Source organism: Epinephelus fuscoguttatus, linkage group LG19 (genome assembly GCF_011397635.1).
Source record: "Epinephelus fuscoguttatus linkage group LG19, E.fuscoguttatus.final_Chr_v1".
Classification (NCBI taxonomy): domain Eukaryota; kingdom Metazoa; phylum Chordata; class Actinopteri; order Perciformes; family Serranidae; genus Epinephelus; species Epinephelus fuscoguttatus.
The window spans coordinates 35,913,781-35,926,385 of NC_064770.1; the positions used below are offsets into that span (position 1 = coordinate 35,913,781).

Sequence of the window (12,605 nt, forward strand, 5' to 3'; positions counted from 1 at the left end):
CTGTGCACCACCACCTGTGGGTCAGATAGGAGCTAGCTGAGCCTGACCCATGGTGACAGGATGGTGTTGCTATGGAAATGTCATGCCCACCCCTCCAGGGATATCATTTCAAAATGCTGCACTAAAGCTCACAGAGTCAAACTTCAAGTAAAGGCCTAGCATATTTCAAGTTATTTGGCCTTTTTTGTGTTACAGATTAACCAGTTGGTTACCGGTTGATAGATGTCCGGCCACCAGAGGCAAAATTTACTGAAGCTGACGTCCCCAACCCCAGACGACAATTCTAATTCTGCTCTGCACACCAATGTCTACCTCACACTGCACGACATTAGCCTTGAGACAAGATATGAGTTGAGGGAAACCTCAGGGCGTGGGTTGTCTGTAACAATAAGAATTGTGTGTGTTGCAGCTACAATTCAGACCAGAGTTCTTGTTGCACCTCAGAGGAAACGGGCTATTTTGTTGATATGCGCCAAAAACTTGTGCCTCTTGTGTGGTGTTATGTCAGTTACCGTTTCACAAACTATAGATTGAAGAACAGACTTTTTATCTGTGATTCCTCCTTTTGAAAGATTTTGCAGTGTGTGACCCTATCACCAGTCAGACATGAAGTGTGAAAACCACAGTGTCTTAAAGACCCAATTACAAGACAGCATGTTGTGTAGTGAACAACACTGCAGTCTGACGAGTCTGAAAGTTGTGTAGTGTGAACTAGAGGGTGACACGGGAGTGGACTTTCTCTCGCATCCCAACGTATTCCAGTGAAAAAGAAAAGACAATAGTGTTTATTCATAATAGCGCATATTTAAATATTATATTATCATTACACCTATCGTCATTGTCATTGTCATTCCCAACCCGCCCGCCCCTGTTGACTTCCCTGTCCTGTCCCAGTCACGTGATGAATAATGACATTGACTCCAATCCTGCGAGAATTCCCACACGAATCCTAAAACAAATCTGAGCCTCTTAGTAAGTGAAGACTTGCAGATCTCCTTTCTGACCTAATTTTATTTTATCAACCCCTGTACTTCCACTGGCACCTTCTTCTTCATATTCCATGTTCATGTGCAGCTTTTTTCAAATGCCACCTTTCTCTGTCCTGCAGACGTACTCTGGTCTCTTCTGTGTCGTCATAAACCCCTACAAGAACCTGCCAATCTACTCAGAGGAGATTGTCGAAATGTACAAGGGCAAGAAGAGGCATGAAATGCCGCCCCACATCTACGCCATCACTGACACATCTTACAGAAGCATGATGCAGGGTAAGTCGCCATCCATGCTGTAAAGCATGGAAGTGGAGTTTAAAGTCTGTTGGCCTACATGATGTACTTTTTTTATGCTGTAGTTCAAACTTTTGCCAATTATTTTAGCAGCCCCGAGCTTGTAACATGGATCCCTTTCAAGATTGTGTTGTCAATGAAGCTACTGTTCCCTGAGTGGTTCCACACAGAGCTGTTAACTGTAAGGCTCCTAAGAGACTAGGTTGTACTTAAAGACACTGTGATATGTGCAGTTTATTTGTGTTAGTCCCCTTCTTAAAATTAAATGAGCTGCATGATAGTACCTTGTATATTGAGTTGGGGCCTTTAAATGGAAGACGGTGGTACTAGCAGAATATTTATATATGATTTACTTGTCCCACAGGCCTCAGAAAATGCACAACGCTCTCGATGCTAGTTAAGAGAGGTTAAAAACTGAGGCATGTGTGTCTCTGTGCAGCTCATTTGTCACATTCTTTGGAAGGATATGCAGGGGACGTAAAAAAAAATCTTGTTAAGTTTGTTCTTACTGATGCAGCTCAATTTATTTTTAAGACTTCAGTTTACAGTGATTATGTTGGACACATATCCTCCTACTTTGCTGTGTTTGGCTTATGTCATCTTTCTTTTCTGAGGTTTTCCCCCTTTACCACATTACCTAAACGTGCAGTTTTGTGACTTGAATCAACACTTACAACAAAAGCTCAGCATTACGAGCACCTAATAGGTATTTCCTGCATGGCTATTGTATTGTAATGTGCTGCTGTAGTCCACCTCCTGTATGCACTCATGTTGGAAACACAGCTCCATTTTAGGCCTGTTTTCCTGATGTTGTCTGTCATGCTCACCACTCATTAAAAACAACTCCCCTCTTTCCCGTTTTGGCTTCTTTTCTCCATGTTTGGCTTCAGCAAGGGGCTCAGACCACATTTGGGAGTGGAGGGGTAATTAGCTGGTTAGTTTGAAACCGAGCAGCAGCACTTCTTTTCAGTCACAGGAAGCCGGATATTGATTTCCTGTCTGTGGCCAACGTACTTCCTGTTGTACAGACTACAAAACTGTATGCACTGTGCAGATAACACATGCTCACTTAGAATCAGCAGAGCTGTAATGCAACATTTGTATTTCTTTTTTTGCAGATCGTGAAGACCAGTCCATTCTTTGCACGTGAGTCACACATATCCACAAAGACATCATATAACACGTTAGAGTAACAACACTGCTAGTTGGCCTGTCAAGATAACTACTTTTGATATGATTGTTATTTTGAGACCATTTTATGCCACTGATATAATGAAGACATATGCAAGTAGATCCTTTCAAAGACCAGTGAACTTTTAATTCTTAAAAATATTCAGGATTTGGAATTCACATTTTGGTCAAAGTAATAAACACGTGTTAATATATACAAGAAAGTATTTGGTCAACGAAAACAAAGCCAACTGATGTCTCTTGCGACCAAAACCCTTTTTAGGCAGCCTGTTCAAGGTGAGAATGTTGGGCCGTTTTTTTTGCCTTACTCACAGAGTTGTCTTGCCTTTAAGCCAGCAGCAGAGCTGTGTAAAAAGGGACAGCTGGCAGGACGGGATCATGGGCGGCACAGTTACGACATTTTGATGAAGTTTTGATGATGTGTTATGCATGCGACCCACTGCAAGTCCCAAGTTTTTTTGTAGTAGTTAGCAGCTAACTCAAAAAAGAGCAGCAACATCTGCAAATTGGAAAACGATGAAGTCTGGAGCTCCGTATCCTCAGAGCAGTTGGTGAGATCAGCCACTATTTAACAGGGAGGGTAAATGATTGTTATTGCCACGTTAATGCTATTCTTATTGTTTAGAAAGGGGTGCCAACGCATATGTTATACATCACATTAGAGGCGGATGCTGTTGTGCTGCACCTTATGTCGTCACGCCTCTTTTGCTTCCGGGATGCTGGCATGCTCTCTTAAATCACACAGTGGAGTGGCATGCTGCTGCCATCATCTTATTCTGTGTAAAAAAGCAAAGGTGGCATGAAGAAGGGACTTTGTAGTAGGGATGGGCAGCACAAACGAAAACACTATTCGAAAATCGTGAAAATCTCAATGACTGCTCGGTATGTATTTTTCACATCGCGGGGATTTTTCAGACATTTTTACAGGAAACTACAACGTGGAAGTGCGCTCGACTATGAAAGCCCGAATGACTGCGGACATTCCTCGCAGAGTAGTAGTCTCTGCATGTTTCTCCTGTTTGTAGAAGAGCATCAAACTAGCTGGTAGCCCATCTCACACCGCTGTAGCAATCCTATACTGCCCTCGTGCGGTTAGGAGCTGAATTGCATGTCAAATAAAGGGGGGAAATAAGACGGCGAATAGTAATAGTCGCATTAAAAAAATCGATTTTTCAAAAATAAAACGACTATTCGAAAATCGTGACCCATCCCTACTTCGTAGCGACCATATAGCTCGATCTCTGTGTTAAAAGGGCTTAATAGACAAGCTTAGCAAAGCTCCAGGAAGGTCCCAGTAACCTCCATAATCTGGCCGGTGTGCTGCAATCAGCTCCCCAGGATGGACGGCCTGGATGCCGAGTGGTTTGCTGGTGGATTTACGGAGTGGATTATAAAGTTGGGAAGCTAACAACTGTCAGGACTGAGCCTGCTCTACTCCAAGAGTACAGCTGCAGGTTACTGGTACCAGGCCACCAGTAAGTGCAACAAGCTTTGAAGACGATGTTCGTAGTGCCCAAACTGCTTACTTCTTACAGCAGTCACGTGATGCCATGTTTCCCAAAAAGACTATTGCCCATTGACTTACATGGTGAAAGAGACATCTGTAATTCAGTGGGTACAATTTTTTTTAAAGCACAACCCTCGTGGAATGACTTCAGTGTCAGAATTTGATCCATTTGGTCAGATAACATTTGGAAACTTTAGAAGAGCTGCACATTTAAATAATTTTATCACAGTTCAGGTTAGAGTAGCCCTAAAATGGAAGAAGCGGGCTCAGCTAACAAAGATATCTAGTGCACATACTCTGTGGGCCCATTGATAAGGAAGATCCAGGGAATTTCATGCGTGGCAGTCACACTTTTTTAGCTACATGCGCCACTGAGCAACTCATAGGAATGAATGGGGCCCCGCCTTCAATGCTGTATCCGGTTCTCTTTATACATCCATGACAGGCTAGCTACACCATGTCATGTTTAAAGTGTTTTATTTTTCTTCGGACTCGCGCAAGTAGGCAGGGTGGAGAGACAACGAAGGGGAAATGTTTGCGTCCAAGTCTTACAATGTTCAGGAAAACCCAGCTGTTTATTCTGACATTATGTTGGCTGAAGTGTTGGGGACATTCTATTGTGACGGACCCACATGAGTTCATGTCCATATATCATACAATAAAGTTGATAACGTGGTTGCCACGACAGGCCTAGCTTCAGTGTTGTATTAAGATTATTTTAATTATTTATGATCAACTCTTGACAGTCACTTTTTTGTCTTTAATACCCTTCCTCTGAATCATTTTACTCTGCATTTCTCTCTGTTTGTCTCACAGAGGAGAGTCTGGTGCTGGTAAGACAGAGAACACCAAGAAGGTCATCCAGTATCTGGCTCACGTGGCCTCCTCTCACAAGACCAAGAAAGACCAGGTCAGTCCTGCCTCTGATCCGCACAGTTCATCCCTCAAACCTTCCTCCCATTACTCCTTTACATCCTCTAGTCATACCATTTATCTCTACTCCCTTCCTCCTCTCTTACTTCACTCCCTGCTGGTTCATTTTCAGGCGAGACACAAGCCCTAAATCCTCCAGTGCTTTCATCTTCCAGGAACGACGTTTCCCTATCCCTCTTTGTACATTGACCAACCACTTTTTCATTGTGACTGTGATGTGCACCAGTGTGCGTGTGTGTGTATGAACATTTGATTGTTAATCCATCGTCACGTTGTTGTATTCAAACAGCTTATTTTCTGCAGTAGACAAACTCTTCTGCTGCCACAGAAAAGAGCTATCATCAAAGGAAAATGGGTGGCAATCAAGATAATCGCCCTGCAGGCACAGAACAACAGTAGTGCACGTTTAAAGGGATAGTGTGGATGAGGTACTCATGTGTAGTCAGTGTATGAGCAGAAGGTGGTCAGAGTGCCCCCAGTTTGGAGAGATTACTGCCACAGAAGTTAAGCAATGTACTGATGTAGACGAGTCAGCAGCAAAACATGTTTTAGCCACTTAAAAAAAGTCAATATCAGTTGAAGTGTACGTTATATTGAGAATAGTTTCGCTGCTTTACCGAGCTGTTGGACAGCGAATATGACAGGGAACTGAAGCTGTTATATCGCTGTCTTCAAAGACAGACTCCATTGACAAAAAACGTAATTTTACCTCACAGAACACAGGAGCTGCTGGTCTACCGCTGCCTAGATCAGCTGGTTTGTTTGTGCTACTGTGTGACTTTTGGTGTTTTTAAAGGGTTCATTCAGATTCACCAAACAAACTGATAGAGGAAGCATTAGACCAGCAGCTCCTATTTTCTGTGAGGTAAAATTAAGGTCCAGAAATTGTCATCAGAAAATTAATGGCGACAAAGGCTGACTGTTGTCACCTCGCATCTCTTGTGTTACTGCCAAGCAGTTGCACTTGAACACACCACTAAGACTACAGCCAACGGCCAACTGGCATGTACATTCTGCGCCTGTGTGAGACGAAAGTCTGTGTTTGTCAATCAAAAAGGAAACCAGAAGACCGACAGGAAGCATTCAAGACTCCAGTTAGCCGGTTAGCACGTTAACAACACAACCCAGTGTTGAAAGAACAAAGGATATCTACAATGCTTTAGCAGACAGTAACCCAAACTATTACAAAGTGTTCAATGGTGAAAAAATAATCTTCCTAATATAACAAGTTTCTGTGGATCTCTCGCCCTCTGAGCTAGAAATCAGAGTGATAGCCCTCACCAACGGGCTCTGCAGTTTTTGACGCCGATTCAACATACTGAAACTGATGAAAAATAGCCAACAAGGGCCAACTAGTGCGGGACACATAGCAAAAACTGGGGCGTTAGACGCTCACTGACTGCCCAATGACTGACCTGGGGTCTCATTTATAAACATTGTGTACGCACAACATGAGGCCTGAAAGTGGCGTACACCATTTCCCACGCAAAAGTTGCATGCTTACCAACATTCTGGAGATGGGAAATTGACGACGCAATGTTAAGGTGGAAGCCTGCTTGTAGAAATTATCGAATATTTTTGGCCCACACCGTTTTTGGCTTTTGTCCGCATGTATATTTTTAATATGGATCCTACAAATTGTTTAATAAATGAACCCCTGGTGTGTCAGGGCCTTTGCTAGTTTTGTCAAAGTTTTCAGTTTCCTGTTGGAAAAGGAAAATCGGTGAAAATATTTTAAATATCACACACATTTAAACCGATATTGAATTTTTTGGGGTGTCTAAAATACGTTTTGCTGCTGCCCCCGTCCACAGCAGCACGTTTAGCTTCCATGGCAATACTCCTGCCTGCTTCTCCAAACTGAGGGTGTGCAGACCGCCATCTGCTGTATGTAATACACTGACCGATATAGAAGTACCTCATACATCCCACTTTAAAAGATCGAAACTATCCCTTTAAAGGCGTCTGGCGCTCTGACATGTTATATAGACCAGAGTTCTTACTTCATGTATTTGGTTTTGCAGATTTTACTGCACATTCTCATCAGAGCTAAAACTTAGTCCACCATCTGACAGTCGAGCATTACGTCAGCGGAGAACCTGCACTACTGTTATCTGCCCTGCCAACTGTATGATAGATGCCGCTGAAAGCAACGTAGTTGGGTTTGATGAAAACCACATCTATCATCCCTTTTTTGAGGTTGTTGTATTTCTCTCTTCCCATCAACAGAACAGCTCGATCCTGTCACATGTGAGTTAACTCTCTCCCTCCATTCACTCTTCCTCCCCACCTGCTTCTGTCATTACCTACCTACCTACCTACCTACCTCCTCCTCCTCCTCCTCCTCCTCCTCCTCCTCCTCCTCCTCCTCCTCCCCCCCCCGACCCCTGCCCACACCTCTCAACCTCCCTCTCTTTCCCGTCCGCTGGAGCACACTGTTTTGGGAGTCACTGTGTGTAAAGGACAGAGGTGGCATGTCTTGCCAGCCAATAGGAAGTCAGGAGGAAGTTTGTTTGCAGATCAGTGGCAGCCGTTTGTGTTCCTGTGAAAAATTCAGCCAGACAATAGAAGGATAAGAGGGAGGGGCGCTTGCTGGAAAAAACACAGCAACTTTTGTACTGGTAAATGTTTCTGTAGATTTGTCTGGTTGAATTTTTCATCATTTGTATCGCTACTCTGCGTGTTCAGAATTTTACTGTGCTTTTTCCTTTTTCATGAAAAATAGCTTGGGCGTGTGTGTGTTTAATTTACACCTGAGTGACTGGTTATCAGCTTTATTATTAATTTCATTTCATTTTTTATTTGTTCCACTCATTTTACTGCACAACTCCAGATAAATATTTTTTATTTTCATTTTTTTCCATAACCAGAATAGAGCTGGGAGAACAGAAATCTCATTTTGCCTGACTTTTGCTCGAATCATAATTAAACAGTAGAAAAAGCCTTTTAATTGCAGCTACATAACAACCAATGCTTACAGTGAAGTGAGAAAAAGACTGTACACAGTAATTCACCCTCACCTAAAGAGACACATTACCTGACAGCTTCATACATCGGTAGTCTAATTATTCTTTCTTTATGTGTTCAGAGTTTCCCCACACATTCATTTATTTGTAGCGTACTACCACAACATCAGCATCCACCGCCTCATATAGATAGAGCGTACTGTGGGTGCGGACAGAGCAGCAGAGTGCCAGTTGCAATGAAAGTGAAACTTAACCGTTAAATAATTTAAATAGCTGTAGTATTGTCTGTCATTTTTCCAGCCTACTTTAAATGAAACGAGCTGCATTCCCATGGAAACTACACGCACTGTGGTCCAGTGGTGGCGAGTAAAGTTCTCCCTTACTCGCCTCTGCAGCAGCTGCTCCTCTAATCCATCAATGTAATCTGATCAGCTCAGATTGATCCAACCATGAACTGATCGAAAGGAAGTCTTTATAATCAAACAGTTTGTCCCTCAATTATCCACCCCGCAACTTGAACTCAATAAACTGCTGCTGATGGGGGAAAAAAAGGAATGAAAAGTTCCACTTGCGCTGCGTTCAGGGACCGAATTCAGACAAAGGACATGGAATGATACAGCGAGACGCACAAAAAAAGAATTGTAGTATCTGTTTCTGTGCGCATACTCTTATGTTACGCCAAGACCTCAGATTCCCTTGTCTACACTGCAAGACTGAAAACAGAGTTTCTTCACCCTGGTCGGACTTTTACAAACTATCTTGTGTACGAAAGGTCAATGTGCAAACACTTTCAAATACACTCGTATATGCAGACAAAGCCTCAATAGCGAAAAACAAGTCAGTGCAGCTTAAAGGAAGAAATTTGAAGTTAAATTGAAGCAAGTGTGTGTGTTGGTTTGTGTTGTGCTTTGGGTTCACTGGATTACTACGCTCTGGGAAACAGGTGACGGGTTACTGATGAGGGTCACAGGGTCTCTGGGTGTTTGCATATTTGGGCACTAACATGACATTATGTGTGGGGGGAAATGCTTTGTGTGTTTGTGTGTGTTGCTGATGGGTGTGTATATGGTGTCCCTCTTTTTATCACTTGTTGTTTGAATGTTTTGTGCACTCCATGTTCTCCCTCCTCCCCAGACGTAAGTACATCATGGGTACATAAACACAGTGTCAGCATATTTGATTAAAAAGAAGCAAAGTAATCAGTTTTTTTTTTTTGTGCGGTGATGAAACATTCTCGTAAATGAATAACAGATCACAGTAAGTGGTTCTCATGTCTTGTTAGATCTGAATCATTGCTGAGACTTTTTCTGATTTACTTACTTATTGTGTTCGCAGGAAGTTGGAACGTGTGATATATATTTTGCCTTGCTGTTCTCTTAATGTTCACCAGGGGGAGCTGGAGAAGCAGCTGCTGCAGGCGAACCCCATCCTAGAGGCCTTTGGAAACGCCAAGACGGTCAAAAACGACAACTCCTCCCGATTCGTAAGATTTAGTGCTAGATCCTCTGATTCATTTTCCAGCTGGACTCTTCCACACGTCTTTAATAAATATTTGCGTCTTTTTCTCCTCCAGGGAAAATTCATCAGGATCAACTTTGATGTCAATGGTTACATCGTCGGTGCCAATATTGAAACTTGTATCCTTAATTTTGTGTTGATGCTCTTTTAGATTTGAAGTCATCGTCGTACTTGTTGTTCTTTATCTAGATCACTGCAGGATTTTAAATGTCTCACTACAACACACAAACTGATTTGGCTCGTAGTATCAGAAAACTTGTCCTTGACAGATTGATTACCAGACCTGTTGGAGAAATCCCGTGCCATTCGCCAGGCCAAAGAAGAGAGGACCTTCCACATCTTCTACTACATGCTCACAGGGGCTGGAGATAAACTGCGCAGTAAGAAGCATTTTATGAAACTCTTTTTTAATCTCAAGGGTTTGCAGAGTGATAATGACTATTTGGGTTTTATTCTGAGGACTTATGCTGGCGGGGCGCCCAGTAGCTCAATAGGTAGGGCGGGCGCCCCGTGTTCAAAGGCAGTGTCCTTGTCACAGTGGCCTCGGATTTGATTCCTTTCCTGCATGTCCTCCCCACTCTCTCTTTCCCTTTCAGGCTTCAAAAACTTTCCTGTCATTAAGGTCACAAAAAGCCATAAAAATAATCTTAAAAGAGTCGTGCTGGCTTCACGCAAGCGGATAACTTGGCAAATTTTGGGTCTGATTCGCCCCTAACGTCAGTCATGCAGGTGTTCCTGATTCAAGGCTGCTGTTAACAGATTATCTGTCCAAATGATCTTGTAATGTGAGGGCGGGTTAACAGACATAATCTTAATGTTACTCACTGGGATAGGAGTCTGTTCGATTCCAAAGTCCCTGGAATCACCACTCTGAAATTGTTGTGTAAATGCCAAGTGTGGTCCTGCGTCTCGACTGAATCCTTTGTTTGCATTCTAATGATTAAAATATTAAGCACAAATTTGCAATAGCCACAACCTCGTGCACTCATGCATCTACCTGTTCCCCTTTTTTCCAGTTGGCATGAACAGGTAATCAGCTGTTCTTTTGCTCATCACCAATCATTCCACAAAATCTTGGGCTAGTCTGTGAATTCATTTGGAAGTTACGCGACTTTTTGCAACAGGTCCCTCACGTTACCACGCCCACTTTTAGCCAAATGCAAAATTTCTGCCTCCTCGAGCAAAAACTGTGGCTGCCAAAGGGTTTTTAAAAGGTCCTTACTGTAAAGATTTTAAACTTGTCTTTTGCCATGTATCTCACTGCGACCCTACTTTCCTCCCAGATGAACTGCTCCTTGAAAATTACAACAACTACCGTTTCCTCTCCAACGGGAACGTGACAATTCCTGGACAGCAGGACAAGGACCTGTTCACAGAGACCATGGAGGCCTTCAGGATCATGAGCATCCCAGAGGAGGAGCAGATTGGTAAGGCGGACGGCAAATCACTTTTAAAACACCTTTTTTTCCCCTCTCGTATTCTTTGCTTATGTTTAGCGACTAGTATCAGTGCAACATAAAACCACGTTTATGCTTCTTTTCATGCAGGCATGTTGAAGGTGGTGGCCTCTGTGCTGCAGCTTGGGAACATGTCCTTCAAGAAGGAGCGCCACACAGACCAGGCCTCCATGCCCGACAACACCGGTAAGTCTGATCTTGGCCTGAAATAAGCATAGCATGTATATAAATAATGTATGTAGCCATCATTACGTCACCCATTGGTTTGGGTACTGCAGTTTTGAAGCCTCCAGTTTGGCATTTTGGTAGTCACCATTTTGTTTTTTTGGAGCCAAAATGACCATGTTAGGATGAGAAGGTGGAGCTAAACCTAATGCTAGTTTGGGTACCACAGTGCATTTACAGCTATGGTTAGCTGTGGTAATGCTAATGCTAATGAGCTTCTCTCCCATTTCCTCCGTAACAGCTGCCCAGAAGGTGTGCCACCTCATGGGCATGAACGTCACAGACTTCACCAAGGCCATCCTGTCACCCAGGATCAAGGTGGGCAGAGACTACGTCCAGAAGGCTCAGACCCAGGAGCAGGCAGAGTTTGCTGTGGAGGCCCTGGCCAAGGCCACGTATGAGAGGATGTTCCGCTGGCTCGTCATGAGGATCAACAAAGCCCTGGACAAGACCAAGAGGCAGGGAGCCTCCTTCATTGGTATCCTAGATATCGCTGGCTTTGAGATCTTTGAGGTAAATAATTGAGGCAGCTGTACATGACATAACAGTGGAAGGTTTTTATTTGTTCCTAACCGTCTCTCTCTTGTGTCCCCCAGCTGAACTCATTCGAGCAGCTGTGTATCAACTACACCAACGAGAAGCTGCAGCAGCTCTTCAACCACACCATGTTCATCCTGGAGCAGGAGGAGTACCAGAGGGAGGGCATCGAGTGGAGCTTCATCGACTTCGGCCTCGACCTGCAGCCCTGCATCGACCTCATCGAGAAACCCGTGAGTTTGATCTTACTCGCTCCTCAAGCTCTCATTTCTACATGTGACCCAGCATTAAGTCTTGAGTAGCTCTCTATTTCGTGTCTTAAGATGTGCTCTCTCCCTTGCATGTGCAGGCCAGCCCCCCTGGTATCCTCGCTCTGCTGGATGAGGAGTGTTGGTTCCCCAAAGCCACAGACAAGAGCTTTGTGGAGAAGGTGCTCCAGGAGCAGGGTCAACACCCCAAGTTCTTCAAGCCCAAGAAACTGAAGGATGAAGCCGACTTCTGTATCATCCATTATGCTGGCAAGGTCAGAAGAACAGGATATTTTCACAGATTATCCGTCTCATGTAATACTGTGTGGTTAGAGTGACAGTTTCAGCAAATATGGTTGTTATATATGTTATTTAGAAACTGAGTCATAATGCCTGATGTGTCTCCTCAGGTGGACTACAAGGCCGACGAGTGGCTGATGAAGAACATGGACCCCCTGAATGACAACGTGGCATCACTGCTCAACCAGTCCACTGACAAGTTTGTCTCTGAGCTGTGGAAGGACGGTGAGTCGAGGCAGATGTTGACTTGTTGCTGTAACCCAGGAATCACTGCCTCTGTGGGAGTGGTGCTTGATGTTGGGAATATATTTGATGTTCCTGTTTTGCATTTCATAGTGTTTCTTTCTCTTTTACTGTCTGGTGTGTGGACCTTTGTTTTTACCTTCTCAAATCCCACGTGTTGTTTCCATCCATTTCTTCCTCTGTACGGCCCCATTTGG

The 12,605-nt window shown here is 43.7% G+C and overlaps 1 protein-coding gene across 3 annotated transcripts in view; it reads left to right on the forward strand.

The window, feature by feature from the left end:
* LOC125879051 (myosin-9-like) overlaps positions 1 to 12,605 on the forward strand; it is a 110,472-nt gene that overhangs the window by 82,205 nt on the left and 15,662 nt on the right. Inside the window, exons 3-15 of one of the 3 annotated variants that reach the window (XM_049560647.1) lie at positions 1,109 to 1,265; positions 2,402 to 2,429; positions 4,798 to 4,891; positions 7,144 to 7,164; positions 9,271 to 9,363; positions 9,454 to 9,517; positions 9,680 to 9,778; positions 10,682 to 10,825; positions 10,946 to 11,041; positions 11,322 to 11,593; positions 11,677 to 11,850; positions 11,967 to 12,140; positions 12,276 to 12,390. In XM_049560647.1, coding sequence (XP_049416604.1) covers positions 1,109 to 1,265; positions 2,402 to 2,429; positions 4,798 to 4,891; positions 7,144 to 7,164; positions 9,271 to 9,363; positions 9,454 to 9,517; positions 9,680 to 9,778; positions 10,682 to 10,825; positions 10,946 to 11,041; positions 11,322 to 11,593; positions 11,677 to 11,850; positions 11,967 to 12,140; positions 12,276 to 12,390 — 1,531 coding nt within the window. The remainder of the gene's footprint in view (positions 1 to 1,108; positions 1,266 to 2,401; positions 2,430 to 4,797; positions 4,892 to 7,143; positions 7,165 to 9,270; positions 9,364 to 9,453; positions 9,518 to 9,679; positions 9,779 to 10,681; positions 10,826 to 10,945; positions 11,042 to 11,321; positions 11,594 to 11,676; positions 11,851 to 11,966; positions 12,141 to 12,275; positions 12,391 to 12,605) is intronic. The other 2 variants (XM_049560648.1, XM_049560649.1) reach the window with 2 other exon arrangements.